The 16211-nt window shown below is 48.1% G+C and overlaps 1 protein-coding gene across 21 annotated transcripts in view; it reads right to left on the reverse strand.

The window, feature by feature from the left end:
• NRXN3 (neurexin 3) overlaps positions 1-16211 on the reverse strand; it is a 705883-nt gene that overhangs the window by 87058 nt on the left and 602614 nt on the right. For all 21 annotated transcript variants that reach the window (XR_011024153.1, XR_011024152.1, XR_011024151.1 and 18 more), the window contains one exon: positions 14461-14765. Coding sequence is in view for 18 of the 21 variants with exons in the window: in XM_068254465.1 (XP_068110566.1) it covers positions 14461-14765 (305 nt within the window). In the remaining 3 variants the exon portion in view is untranslated. The remainder of the gene's footprint in view (positions 1-14460; positions 14766-16211) is intronic.

Consider the following 16211-nt stretch of genomic DNA (forward strand, 5'->3'; position numbering starts at 1 on the left):
ACTCTTTCAGGCAGTAGTAACAGCATATATATTAGTGTCACATGTCACCTCGGGTATCGTTTAAAGGGGCTTCCACACACAGGTGAGTATAAAGTGTCTTGTGTAACACCACCACAACACCTTCTCCCAAAGAATCGTACAGGCTGCTCAGTTTCTGCAGACCTCCCCCATTACTCCTATATGCATAAAAGTGTCTTATGGCATGTACTGTTCCCCACTTCTGATACGCCCCACCAGGAGGAACATATATGGTTGTGCTGGAATTAGAGGGCACACCATTCATTACAGATATTATCACCTTATAGTTTATATTCTAGACGTATAGAGTCTTGTAGATTGCAGGATTGACCACCAGGGGGAGCTGCACTATATTATAAGTTGATAGTCTCTTATATGTATTATAGATATGTAGTCAGATACCACAGAATGCCTTCACAGGTCTTGTGAAGTCCCAGCCTAACCACCAGGGGAGCTGCACTATATTATAGACTGATGGCATGTACAAATAAACCCATATATGGGTTTATAAGCATATATGGAAGCCATAATTAAAGGGTCTTCCACACACAGGCATGTGGAGCATCCTATAAGCTGCTGAGTTGCTACAGAAATCCCTCCCATTACTGCAATATGTATGAGGTGTCTTATGGCCTGTACAGTTGTATCCCATTTCCGATATGCCCCCGCCAGGAGGAACATATACGACTGTGCTCGAAATTCAGGGGTGTTACTAGACTTAAAAGGGCCCCCCCTGCAAAAATGATAGCATTGGGCCCCCTCGGTCCCTGAATCCCATGGGATCGGGAGCCGGCGAATGGCAGCAGAGTGTTATGTTGTTAACCACTTAAGTACCAGCGGTCTCTGCCCCCTTAAGGCCCAGAGACTGCTGGTACAGAAACCGTTCAATCACGACGGAATCCCGACGAATCGGCGCACATACTCGTTGCAACCACCGTCACCACCGCACGTCGGGATCCTGGGCCACCCACCCTGCTGTCTCTATGACAGCAGAGTTCCTGTGAGCCGGCCAGGAGCCGCTTTCATTGGCTCCTGACCTTGTCTTTCAATGTAAGCCAATGGCAGCGGCTTACATTGAGAGACAGGGCCAGGGGCCAATGAAAGCGGTTCCTAACCGGCTCACAGGGCTCTGCTGTCATAGAGACAGGCAGAGCCAGTGAGCTTTGGCAACAGACGGCAGGGAACCAAACACGAAGCATCCTCATGTATTTTACCATATATATCAGTGGGAATATTAGAGAAAACACCTACCCTGCTCTCTGTTTCATTCTTCACTGTTCAGCTTGCTTCTTATCAGCCCTGATAAAATCCCCGACTGAGCATTCAGTCTGGCTTTGCTATAATGATTCCTGAGCAGAGCCACAAGGGAGCAGGCTTGGGCTTGAAAAGACACCAGAGAACACAGACTCAGCTATAATGATTCCTGAACAAAGCCAGACTGAATGCTCAGTCGGGGATTTTATCAGGGTTGATAACAAGGAAGCTGAGCAGTGAAGTGAAACAGAGAGCAGGGTAGGTGTTTTCTCTAATGTTCCCACTGATATATATGGTAAGATACATGAGGGTGCTTCGTCTCTGGTTCACTTTAAGCGGCGAGATCGGCGGGAGTGACAAAAAAAGCGGATGAGCGCAGCGACGGCTAATTGAAATCCACGTCCTGCCAGCCAGGTGACCCCCAAAACAGGGCGTAGATTTCAATTAGCTCAGTCCTTAAAGGACTACTGTAGGGGGTTGGGGGAAAATGAGTTGAACTTACCCGGGGCTTCTAATGGTCCCCCGCAGACATCCTGTGCCCGCGCAGCCACTCCCCAATGCTTCGGCCCCGATTCCAGTTAACTTGTGGAATTTCAGACTTTAAAGTCTGAAAACCACTGTGCCTGCGTTGCCGTGTCCTCGCTCCCGCTGATGTCACCAGGAGCGTACTGTGCAGGCCCAGTATGGTCTGTGCCTGCACAGTAAGGTCCTGGTGACATCAGCAGGAGCGAGGACACGGCAACGCAGGCTCAGTGGTTTTCAGACTTTAAAGTCTGAAATTCCAGAAGTGAACCGGAGGCGGAGCCGGAGCATCGGTGAGTGGCTGCGCGGGCACAGGATGTCTGCGGGGGACCATTAGAAGCCCCGGGTAAGTTCAACTCATTTTCCCCCAACCCCCTACAGTATTCCTTTAAAGTGAACCTCCGGACTAAAAATCTACTCAGCAGAACTGAAAAGTCTTGGTGTTTCTTTAACAGTTTCACAGCATCAAAACTTTGTTTTTCTTACCAAAGCATCATTTTTAGCTGCATTTTTAGCTAAGCTCCACCCATCAAAGAAAACTGCCTGGCCTTTTTTCCCTGATGCTGTGTAAAGCATGATGGGATTTCCTATGTTGTTATTCACGTTGCCTAGCAACTGGGAGAGGTGGTCAGCACACAGAACAGTTTAAACTGTGTCTCATGCTCCCTGTCAGCTCCTTTCAACCAAAAAGATGGCTGCCCTCATGAAATCAAACATTTTGCCTGTTCTTTTAAAATAGGGTGGGTAAAAGATTACATTACCAATCTATTTTAATTAACATAACTAATGTAACTTAATGACAGTATGTTTGTTTAGGCTGGAGTTCCTCTTTAAGTAGTTAAGCAGCGTCTGGAAGCAGGAAAAGTGACACACGCACCTGCACACGGTTTTTGTGAGCGAGCAGGATTTTTTTTACTAATTGGCAGCACTTGTGGTTGGGGAGAGGGAGGAGGAGGAGCCCCCAAAGCTTCTGGGCCCCCCTGTGATGGCAGTGGTCGCAGGGGTGATTGTTACCCCCATGGCTGGAAAGAGGGGCCACACCATTCATTACAGATGGTACCACCTTATAGACGTGTCTGGACGTGTAGAAAATGAAGAGACCTCTGCAAATTCCTCACCCAAAGTTGATAGAGCCAGGCCTGTGAAATGGCGAGTGTGAGCGGGTCGCATGCGGACGCGGCGCAGGCTGCGGAGCGGACATAACGAGTCCCTCATCAATAACCCCGGAGGAAGAGGCTCTCCCGACATAGATGTGTTTTATTTAATCTCACGTACTGAAAGACTCGCACTAGAAGTCAATTTCAGCCTCTTCCAGCCAGTTTTATTGAACGCCGAGAGGGACTGGCGGAGCGTGTTCTGCAGGAGCGCCGGGTATAAATCTGACTTTTAATTGAATAAGAGTAATTATAGCACAGCCAGGATACAAAGCAGTCGCAGGTGGTGTGTGATGTATTCTGAATGCAAGTCAGCTCCAGCCTGCTCGCTGCACAACGCTCTGCAAAGTCCTGCCGAATATTGCTCTGCACAGCTCGCCCAGTTACCACACATCCTGCTGACCATCGCTCTGCACAGCTCACCCAGTTACCACATATCCTGCTGACCATCCCTCTGCACAGCTCACCCAGTTACCACACATCCTGCTGACCATCGCTCTGCACTGCTCGCCCAGTTACCACACATCCTGCTGACTATCGCTCTGCACAACTCGCCCAGTTACCACACATCCTGCCAACCATCGTGCTCTGCACAGCTTGCCCAGTTACCACACATCCTGCTGACTATCGCTCTGCACAACTTGCCCAGTTACCACACATCCTGCTGACTATCGCTCTGCACAGCTTGCCCAGTTATCACACATCCTGCCGACCATCGCTCTGCACAGCTCGCCCGATTACCACACATCCTGCCGACCATCGCTCTGCACAGCTTGCCCGATTACCATACATCCTGCCGACCATCGCTCTGCACGGCTCGCCCAGTTACCACACATCCTGCCGACCATCGCTTTGCACAGCTTGCCCAGTTACCACAGATCCTGCCGACCATCGCTCTGCACAGCTCGCCCAATTACCACACATCCTGCCGACCATCGCTCTGCACAGCTCGCCCAGTTACCACACATCCTGCCAAACATCGCTCTGCATAGCTCGCCCGATTACCACACATCCTGCCGACCATCGCTCTGCACAGCTCGCCCAATTACCACACATCCTGCCGACCATCGCTCTGCACAGCTTGCCCAGTTACCACACATCCTGCCGACCATTGCTCTGCACGGCTCGCCCAGTTACCGCACATCCTGCCGACCATCGCTCTGCACAGCTTGCCCGATTACCACACATCCTGCTGACCATCACTCTGCACAGCTCGCCCAGTTACCACACATCCTGCCGACCATCGCTCTGCACAGCTCGCCCCAGTTACCACACATCCTGCCGACCATCGCTCTGCACAGCTTGCCCGATTACCACACATCCTGCTGACCATCGCTCTGCACAGCTTGCCCGATTACCACACATCCTGCCGACTATCGCTCTGCACAGCTCGCCCAATTGCTACACATCCTTTCGACTATAGCTCTACACAGCTCGCCCAATTACCACACATCCTGCTAACCATCGCTCTGCACAGCTTGCCCAGTTACCACACATCCTGCCAAACATCGCTCTGCACAGCTTGCCCGATTACCACACATCCTGCCGACCATCGCTCTGCACAGCTTGCCCGATTACCACACATCCTGCCGACCATCGCTCTGCACAGCTTGCCCGATTACCACACATCCTGCCGACCATCGCTCTGCACAGCTTGCCCGATTACCACACATCCTGCCGACCATCGCTCTGCACGGCTCGCCCAGTTACCACACATCCTGCTGACCATCGCTCTGCACAGCTCGCCCAGTTTCCACACATCCTGCCGACCATCGCTCTGCACAGCTCGCCCGATTACCACACACCCTGCCGACTATCGCTCTGCACAGCTCGCCCAATTGCTACACATCCTTTCGACTATTGCTCTACACAGCTCGCCCAATTACCACACATCCTGCCGACCATTGCTCTGCACAGTCCTGCCAATTATCGCTCTGCACAGCTCGCCCAATTACCACACATACTCTCGAGTATCGCTCTGCACAGTCCTACCGACCATCGTTCTGCACAGCTCGTCCAATTACCACACATCCTGCCGACTATCGTTCTGCACAGTCCTGCCTTCTATCGCTCTGCACAGCTCCCCAATTACCACACATCCTGCTGACTATCGTTCTTCACAGCTCACCAAATTACCACACATCCTGCCGACCATCACTCTGCACAGCTCGTCCAGTTACCACACACCCTGCCGACTATCACTCTGCACAGTCCTGCCGATCATCGTTCTGCACAGCTTGCCCAATTACCACACATCCTGCCGACCATTGCTCTGCACAGCTTGCCCAATTACCACACATCCTGCCGACCATCGCTCTGCACAGCTTGCCCAGTTACCACACATCCTGCCGACCATTGCTCTGCACAACTCGCCCAGTTACCACACATCCTGCCAAACATCGCTCTGCACAGCTTGCCCGATTACCACACATCCTGCCGACCATCGCTCTGCACAGCATGCCCGATTACCACACATTCTGCAGACCATCGCTTTGCACGGCTCGCCCAGTTACCACACATCCTGCTGACCATCGCTCTGCACAGCTCGCCCAGTTACCACACATCCTGCCGACCATGGCTCTGCACAGCTCGCCCAGTTACCACACATCCTGCCGACCATCGCTTTGCACAGCTCGCCCAGTTACCACACAGCCTGCTGACCATCACTCTGCACAGCTCGCCCAATTACCACACATCCTGCCGACCATCACTCTGCACAGCTGGCCCAGTTACCACACATCCTGCCAAACATCGCTCTGCACAGCTTGCCCGATTACCACACATCCTGCCGACCATCGCTCTGCACAGCTTGCCCAATTACCACACATCCTGCCGACCATTGCTCTGCACAGCTTGCCCAATTACCACACATCCTGCCGACCATCGCTCTGCACAGCTTGCCCAGTTACCACACATCCTGCCGACCATCGCTCTGCACAACTCGCCCAGTTACCACACATCCTGCCAAACATCGCTCTGCACAGCATGCCCGATTACCACACATCCTGCCGACCATCGCTTTGCACGGCTCGCCCAGTTACCACACATCCTGCTGACCATCGCTCTGCACAGCTCGCCCAGTTACCACACATCCTGCCGACCATGGCTCTGCACAGCTCGCCCAGTTACCACACATCCTGCCGACCATCGCTTTGCACAGCTCGCCCAGTTACCACACAGCCTGCTGACCATCACTCTGCACAGCTCGCCCAATTACCACACATCCTGCCGACCATCACTCTGCACAGCTGGCCCAGTTACCACACATCCTGCCAAACATCGCTCTGCACAGCTTGCCCGATTACCACACATCCTGCCGACCATCGCTCTGCACAGCTTGCCCGATTACCACACATCCTGCCGACCATCGCTCTGCACAGCTCGCCCAGTTTCCACACATCCTGCCGACCATCGCTTTGCACAGCTCGCCCAGTTACCACACATCCTGCCGACCATCGCTCTGCACAGTCCTGCCAATTATCGCTCTGCACAGCTTGCCCAATTACCACACATACTGCCGAGTATCGCTCTGCACAGTCCTACCGACCATCGTTTTGCACAGCTCGTCCAATTACCGCACATCCTGCCGACTATCGTTCTGCACAGTCCTGCCTTCTATCGCTCTGCACAGCTCCCCAATTACCACACATCCTGCTGACTATCGTTCTTCACAGCTCACCAAATTACCACACATCCTGCCGACCATCACTCTGCACAGCTCGCCCAGTTACCACACACCCTGTTGACTATCACTCTGCACAGCTCGCCCAGTTACCACACACCCTGTCGACTATCACTCTGCACAGTCCTGCCGATCATCGCTCTGCACAGCTTGCCCAATTACCACACATCCTGCTGACCATCGCTGTGCACAGTCCTGCCGACCAGCGCTCTGCACAGCTCGCCCAATTACCACACACCTAACGATCTGCACAGTCCTGCCGACTGTCGCTCTGCACAGTCCTGCCGACTATCGCCCTGCACAGTCCTGCCGACTATCGCCCTGCACAGTCCTGCCGACTATCGCCCTGAACAGTCCTGCCGACTATCGCCCTGAACAGTCCTGCCGACTATCGCCCTGCACAGTCCTGCCGACTATCGCCCTGCACAGTCCTGCCGACTATCGCTCTGCACAGCTCTCCCCTATTACAACACATCTAACGCTCTGCACAGTCCTGCCGACTGTCGCTCTTCACAGCTCGCCCAGTTACCAAACATTAACGCACTGCACAAAACATCAGCAATGATGTTAGGTATGCAATTGTTGCTGCCCAGCAATCTGGGAAAAGTAATAAGGCTATATCCAAACAATTCTACATTGAGGAAGATTGTTCACAGCTGTCAATCTTCCCAGGAGGCAAAGTCCCAACAAATTCACTCCAGGTTAGACAGTGCAATACTAAGAGAAACTGCAAAATACCCAAGAGCTATATCTCAGACTCTGCAAACCTCAGTTATCATGTGTAATGTAAGAGTTCATGGCAGTAAAAATAGAAAAAGACTGAACAAGCACAGTTTGGAAAGGCTTCCAGGAGAACGCCTCTTCTCTCTACAAAGAACATGGCAGCACAATGTAAGTTTGCAGAGTTTCATCTGAACAACAAACAAGCCTTCTGTAACAATCTCCTTTGGACTGATGAGGCTAAAGTGGAGATGTATGGCCACAAATCAAAGTACCACATCTGACAAAAAAAGTTTATGAGCATAAGCACCTCATTCCAACTGTGAAGCACGGTGGTGGAAGGGGGATGATTTGGCTTGTTTTGCAGCCACAGGACTTGGATACCAGGTAGTCGGTGAGTATTGTAGAATTAAAATGAGAGGCCATCTGTACAACCGCTAAAACTCGGCTGATATTGGGTCATACAACAGGACACCAATACGAACACACCAACAAGATATACATCAAAACGGCTGAACAAGTAAAGAATCAAGATGTTGCCATTGCTCAGGCAAAGTCCGGACATCAATATGATCAAAATGCTGTGTTGGTACTTTAAAGAGGAGCTGTATTGAAAATAATGTAATTAATAAAATTGCTTACTTTTTTTACAATATTAATTTAGTCAGTGTTTGCCCATTGAAAATCTTTCCTCTCCCTGATTTACATTCTGAAATGTATCACAGGTGATAACATCTTTAGCTCAGTCAGGTGATCTGTATGGGATGTTCGTTACTGAGAGTTCTATGTACAGAGACATTATTTCGCACAATGCAACAAGGTTCACAGAGAGCAAACTGTCAGAACCATGGTCGTGACATCACACTGTGGGAGGGGTTTTACCACAATATCAGCCACACAGACGCTCCTGATAATCTATTCGAGAAAAGGTAAAGCTTTCTCATGGTAAACGGGGTAACAGCTACAGACTCTGATTAAAGTGGACCCAAAATTAAAAATACAAGATTTCAGAAATAAAATCTATTTTCTAAATGATAATAAATAGCAGCCTTTTTTCAGCTGCATGATGAAAAATATAAAATAGTTTACATTTATTGGAGGAACCCCTCCCTTCCTTTCATATTGCCGGGACAGAATCCGGCAGACTGGTGGAGCAGATAAAAAACAAAAACAAAACACAGGCTGCTTCTGATGATGTCACAGGGGAGGTGATCTCAGCTTGTGTGAGATTTCACATACACAACGCCCCTGTGAGGGAGGGTAGCTGATGACAAACACACCCATGATGTAAAACCTCCTACTAAGCTTAGAAGTAATGGCTGCCACCTGTATAACCCTAGTTATGAAAAGAGAAGGGTGAAAAGCATGCACTGAAGTGCTCATAGGCTTGAAGGAGTGTTTATTTATCTTTGTATGTGTCAGAGTGGTGCAACTAAATATTTTGAATTAAATAAATGTTTGGTTTGGGTCCGCTTTAAAGAGACTCTGTAACAACATTTTCAGCCTTAGTTCTTCTATCCTATAAGTTTCTTTGCCTGTTCTAATGTGCTCTGGCTTACTGCAGCCTTTCCTAATTGCACAGTGGCTGTGTTATCTCTGTTATATGATCTAATCTGTTTTCTTCTGTCAGCTCTGTCAGGCTAGGCTGGAATGTGTGGAATGTGCAGGGCTGCTTGTGATTGGATAGAAGCGATACACACCCTCTGCAGGCCCCCTGCAGGCTCTGTATGACTCACACACTCTGCCTATGTGAGCCTATCACAAGCTGGTTAGTTTGTTTGTAAACACTGCCTAAAACTGTTACTTACAAGCCAGGATTGCAGCAGAGAGTGGCAGAAACAGCACAGAGGGGCACAGGAGAACATCATGAATAGAATGGTATGCTTTTTGCTGTAAGAATTTTAGAGTACAGATTCTCTTTAAGTTCATTCCTGGGTTGAAGTTCCTTGCAAGCCTTGATGAACTGAAGCAATGTGACGCACTAAGACAATATTATCCCACAACAATAATAGAGACTGATAAAGTCCCAAAGATAATGTATACTTCATAAATCATAAATATACGGTGGAAACTGGAGGGTGTTACATTTACTTCATTTTAGAATCTGCTGTAGACAAGGGTTTTTTTTTCTTCAATTATATCCTGAGACATAAAACCTCAGATTTAAAGGACAACTGAAGTGAGAGGGATGTGGAGGCTGCCATATTTATTTCCTTTTAACCAGCCTGCTGTTCTATTAAGATCGCCAGGCTGGCGACCGGACAGTTTTTTTTTTTATTAAAAAAATACTATTGCATGCAGCCAACTGAAAGTTGGCTGCATGAAAGCCCACTAGAGGGTGCTCCTAATGCGTACTTCTGATCGCCTCCGGCGATCAGAAGTAACAAGAAGGGCCGCGATGAGCGCCATGGCGAAGAGCGGAGTGACGTCATGGACGTCAGTCGACGTCCTGACGTCAGCCGCCTCCGATCCAGCCCTTAGCGCTGGCCTGAACTGTTTGGTCCGGCTGCGCTGGGCTCAGGCGGCTGGGGGCACCCTCTTTCATTGCCGCGCTGCGTCGGCGATCAGGTAGCACACGCGGCTGGCAAAGTGCCGGCTGTGTGTGATCCTTTTTATTTGGTGAGAATTGGCCCAGCAGGGCCTGAGCGGCAGCCTCCGGCGGTAATGGACGAGCTGAGCTCGTCCATACCGCCCAGCAGGTTAAGCATTACTAGTTGCCTGGCTATCCTGTTGATCCTCTGCCTCTAAAACTTTGAGCCACATACAGAGCCGGGACAAGGTCCTCCAGCACCCAAGGCTGAGACACCAAAGTGCGCCCCTCCATCCCTCCCACCCCAGCCGACACACACTGATTGCTATTAGATGAGAGGCGCCCCAGGGCCCCCAACCACCCAACACCTTAATCTCTAGTTATCTGGCTTGCAGTCACTGCCATGTATGGCCTTTTCTTATTTTCTTATTTCTCTCTGCCTCAAACACAATAGGGGAATGATAACTGAGTGAGTTGTGCGCCCCCTCCTACACTGGGCCCTGAGGCTGGAGCCTCTCTCGCCTCTGCCTCGGCCCAGCCCTGGCCACAGACCTAGAACAAGCATGCTGCAGATCAGGTGTTTCTGACATTGTTGTCAGATCTGACCAGATTAGCTGCATGCTTGTTTCTGGTGGGATTCAAACACTACTGCAGCCAAATAGATCAGCTGGGATGCCAGGCAACTGGTGTTTAAAAGAAAATAAATAAGGCAGCCTCCATAGTCTTCTCATTTTATTTGTCCTTCAAAAAACTGTATATTTCTTCTCATGACTGCATGTTCCAACTGTACTTCCCCCTGTGTTGCATGTTCCAGCCACTACGCCCCATGTTCCAGCGGCCCCCCCATGTTGAATGTTCCGGCCTGTACCCCCCTATGTTGCATGTTCCAGCCCCTACGCACCATGTTGCATGTTCTAGCTGTACCCCCCTTGTTGCATGTTCCAGCCCCTACAACCCATGTCACATGTTCCAGTCCATATTCCCCCATGTTGCAAGTTCCACCCCTCTCATGTCCACCAGAAGCATGGCAAGCACTTAATACAACACGTTATTTTAGGTATCATGCCATTCCCATCACGGGCTGAACAGAGTTAATCGTTATTGACAGAAGAAGATTGGTGACGGTCTTCCCCAATCTGTGGACATGTGACATTGATCTAATAATATTTACATGGCGGCATTGCTGACACTCGCAGAACAAGTCCTACTTCATGTACCTCTTGACAGATACATCCGGCACCTCTGATGTATCAATGCCTCAAACACGTTTCCTCTGAACGGGCCGACGTAGCATGCATATTCTGTGCAATACCCGGCGGGCCTTCTGAGCCTGAATCTTGAAGATGAAAGCAGAGATTTCACACTACAAAGAGGAGCGCGTCAGCGAGATTCTCCCGCAGAGGCCTTCAGACCGCACACATCTGATGCATGGACCGACTTATGTTCCATTTCACACATGACAAACCGCTCCGGAGAAGAGCAGACCGCGCTGCCCGCGCCTTATCAGTCTCTCTATTATTGTGCGGGCTGGATAGTGCGCTGGTTAAGGGCTCTGCCTTTGACACTAAGGAGTCCTTGGACAAGACTCCTTAACACTGCAGGGTGGGCTCTTGAGCGCATCCTTGGTGGCTGCAGCTCTCAAGCATTTTGAGTCTGATAGGAGAGTTACCGATTCCACCATCAATCTGACAGGAAATTGTGTTGTGTGTACAGGCATAAGACACGTTCAGTTAGAAAAATAAAGGGTCGGTAAAATACAGCATTCTGAGTCTGACTTTTTTTTTCAAATTCACTATAATTTTCACCCATGCAGTAATAGCTTGGCAATTTCCCAAAAAAACCTGCATGACAATTTACTTAGATTTTTACCTCATGCGGTATTCCATTCAGTATTTGTGCGGTATTCAGGAATTGTGCAGTACTTCATTTTCCACAGTGCAGAACATCTTGTATCTTTTAATAATACTTTGCACTGTAGCCACTGGAACGTGAAAACCTTTAGAAATGGCCTTGTAGCCCTCTCCTGACTTGTGAGCAGACACAATGCGCAGCCCCAGGTCCTCTTAGCCATGACTGTCCACAAACCAACTGCAGAGAGCTGCTGTTTTTCACCTGTTGAGTTGATTAAAACAGCTGTTCCCAATAATCAGGGTAATTAGGATGCTTTAGAACAGCTTGGACCATTTGGAATGGTATAGAGCTTTGGATTTTCCCACAGACTGTGACAGTTTGTGAAGGGTATGAATAATTTTGGACTGGACACTTTTTGTTCAAATGTAAATAAAAGCTGAGAAATGTTTTTTTTTCCCCACAATAATTCCTCTTGTACATCGTCTTATTATCTTTTGGGAGACACCTATGTCATTTCCCGTCAAAAAATGACTTGCTGGTTGAAAAAAAGTACATTAAATTCAAAATTTGCCGGGGATATGAATAATTATGGGCAGCACTGTAAGTGCAAGTCTAAGATTCATGAAATGTACATTCATTTGCATCAGCTTAAAACCATTACAAACGTATTTACTATTTTCAATTACTACATGATAAATTAGGGAAATATGTTTTTATTATTAGCGGTCTTCATTTTCCTGAACAGTTTCATTAGTTTTCCTATTTGCTCTGTTTCCTCCCTTCTATCACCTTCCGAAAGGCTGTTTGTTAGTTATTGACAGCTCAGGGCTGGAGATACCGAACATCTCACTTGTTTTAAGTGCCCATTAACGATACAATTTTTTCATCAGATGGGATCTTTGACACAATTTGAACAATTGTAACTAGTCGGAAGGCAATTATCGATTGCTCACATTAACCAAGGATTTAAGAAGGTTTTACATTCTGATTCGATCATAAAATCCAACTTTTGGATTAATCATTTTTCATTTTCCATTTGACCAAAGGATCATATCACTTCGATTTGCGCCAAAAAGGGCATAGTTTTCTATACAATTCGATCATAAAAACGTGCCTCGAAATATCGAATCTGAAGGAAAAATTGTATCCATCATCCTCCTCCTAAAATTACCTTTTGAGATACCCCACAGTTTTATTTTATATTTACCGGTAAATCTACTTTTTAAGTTTTTACTGTTTCATTGACTCTGCTTAATGACACAGTAATTGAAGTTTGCCAGAGCTAAAATCTATGAACTATTGACCCTTTATCTCCTCTTTGCTAGGGTGCGTTTAATGGCTGTAATTCCTTATTGGCGAGGATTACTCTGTAGTCTGACTAAGTCTTGCCTGCACAGAAACTGTGAATTGCATTCCCGATGTTTAACTCTTCCAGGAAGAGAAGGAAAAAAAAGGAATACAGCATAGTCATTTGTGTGCATATACACATGTCTGTCTCATCATGTCACCACAGATGTCCTTTAAGGCTTTAAGCATTTTTATACAACACAAGTGATAATACACGTATTACGCTCTATTCAAACATTTATATATACAGTATTAATTATAGATTTTTCTATGCATTTGATACAGCATTATTTAAAGTTAAAAGATTGTGAACATTCCAAGTTTTGCGTTGAGCTCATTGAACTAAACGTGAAAAAAAGCATTTTGTAGCATAAGTTTTTCTACATGTATCATAACATAAAGACCATTTTTCCTTTGGAAATGTAAAATTAAACTTCTCAGAAACGACATGGTTCAACTAATATCACTAACATACCTAGCACATTTGGTGATGATAGCACATACAGGGGCTATGCAATTAACCAAGAAAAGCTGCATTATTGTTTTCAATGTAAAATCATTTTTATTATTTAAAGGGACACTGTAGGGGGGTCAGGGGAAAATGAGTTGAAGTTACCCGCGGCTTCTAATGGTCCCCCGCAGGCATCCTGTGCCCGTGCAGCCACTCCCCGATGCTCCGGCCCCGCCTCCGGTTCACTTCTGGAATTTAGTCTGAAAACCACTGCGTCTGCATTGCCGTGTCCTCACTCCCGCTGATGGCACCAGGAGTGTACTGCGCAGGCCCAGTATGGTCTGTGTCTGTGCCATGCGCTCCTGGTGACATCAGGGGAAGCGAGGACACGGCAACGCAGGCGCAGTGGTTTTCAGACTTTAAAGTCAAAAATCACAGAAGTGAACCAGACCGGGCCGGAGCATCGGTGAGTGGCTGCATGGGCACAGGATGCCTGCGGGGGACCATTAGAAGCCCCGGGTAAGTTCAACTCATTTTCCCCCGACCCCCATACAGTATTCCTTTAAGTACTTATATAGCGTTCAGATCTTCTGAAACACTTTACAGAGTACATAGTCATGTCACTGACTATCCTCAGAGGAGCTCATAATCTAATCCTTATCATAGTCATAGTCTAATGTCCTACCATATTATTACGCAAAACCTGGAGCACAGAACTCAGAATTGTGACAAACTCAGAATTCAGCTGTTCCAATCATTCCTTGTAGTCAGCAGCTATGAGACTAAGGCCAGTATTGTAAGGATTACTGAAGTCTAAGCTTCCTAATGACCACTAAATTTACAGATATTAAGAACAAGAACGGGCCACAGGCTTCAATTGGTCATTAGTTATTCCAAAATATATGAGCATCGAGGCAGGGCTGCCACTTACCATGGATCCTGGGGACGACCGGTTTCTCCTTGTCGTGGTAGTGGCCAACGTTGTGGTGGTCTCCATGATGGTGGTGGAGAGTTCTGGTGGCATTGAAGTTGTTGGCGTTGTCCCGGCAGAAGGAACCTCTCCCACCAGTCTCACACTACCGCTGATGTTGATGTGAGGATTGTGCTCAGCTGCCATGTTGAGAACCTTCAAGCCGTTGTAGTAGATACCAGAAAGCTGCCCTTGGAATGGCCTCCCCCTGTCTTTTCCACCAACTGCTATCGTGGCTTGAGTGTTGAAAATAGTCAGTGGTCGTCCTAAAGAGACACAGCGCAGAAAAACAGTTAAGTTGCCAAGGAATCATTTTCACCATCCCCAAAGAACCCCAAACTGTGGACATCTCCCCTAAGACTCCCAGATGTAAGTAATATTCAACAAATGGGAAATTTCCTGTCCATAATCTCACACCCAACCCTAATGTTCCTTCAACCATCAGAAAAAAACTGTAATAACGATTTGCTGAATGAAAAATATGGCTGTCAAATGGAAAACCTGTTAGCAAACCTCTCTATACTTCTAGCAATTAATTGTTTGGTAATATAATAAAACTTCATTGTCTAAAGCCTCGTACACACGTCTGATTTAAAGAGTCTGAAGCTTTTTAAAAATTCTCTTTTTATTAGACATTTATGTAAAGCAGTATCAGCCTAGCTAAAACGCTGCATTCCCGCGGCAGAACAAGGTAATCAAACCCCCCCCCAAATACCCGAGCAAAATTCCACAACTTTCCAGGGCTTAGCCCTGTTGCACTGCCTCCAGTCGTGTCAATCTCCGCCTCTCCCCGCCCCTCTCAGTGAAAGAAGACTGAGAGGGGCGGGGAGAGGCGGGGATTGATGCGAGTAGAGGCAGAGCTACAGCACAAAGCTCTGCCTCTACACGGAAGCGCTCCCCGAATTTTCCACCGGGGATTTGGGGGGTTTAATTACCTTGTTCTGCCGCGGGAATGCTGCGTTTTAGCTAGGCTGATACTGCTTTACATAAATGTGTAATAAAAGGAGGATTTGTAAAAGGCTTCAGACTCTCTTTAAGTCGGCTGAGGTGGCCGATAACGACCGCCTCAGCCGAAATCAGGCATGTGTACGGCAGCCGGCAACCCCCTACCGATCTGCTTGGTGGATTTACTCAACACCAGTGATGCTGATCCCCCCCCCCCCCCCCGCCAATCCCATTGTTCTTGCAGCTTCCCCGCCCACCGTGTGATGTCACACACGTGCCACTCATCAGTACATAGTCAGCTACACAGCTGACACGCTTCTGTACAGCCCGGCCCAGCGATGTGGCCCAAGGGGATTAGGTACCGATCCCTGAAGGTCGACATCAGTTGTGAATGCGTATGAGCCCTAAAGCCCACTGAACCTTTCTGATGATTGCCTACAGCTACAGAGGATATCTGAAGTGAATGGAACTTATTGCTAAAAATCTTACCTCTGCTTATTGCCTTCAGGGTCATTCCCGCTCCTTATTCTGCCCTAACAGCCATGCAGTTGAATACTGTCTGCTACCCAGAACCATTTGTGGCCATGCACAAACTCCTAGGCCCTGTTCATGCGCGAGTTCCGACCGCCTTTCCATCGAGCACAAGCCCGTTCTTTTACTGAGCATGTAGGGTTTGAAACTTGCGCATGCCCATGTCTGCGCGCCCGTACATGGCCACAAGAGCTTCCAGACAAAGCAATTCCACTACACAAATGATTTTTAACACT

The sequence above is a fragment of the Hyperolius riggenbachi genome, chromosome 9, assembly GCF_040937935.1.
Source record: "Hyperolius riggenbachi isolate aHypRig1 chromosome 9, aHypRig1.pri, whole genome shotgun sequence".
Taxonomy (NCBI): Eukaryota; Metazoa; Chordata; class Amphibia; order Anura; family Hyperoliidae; genus Hyperolius; species Hyperolius riggenbachi.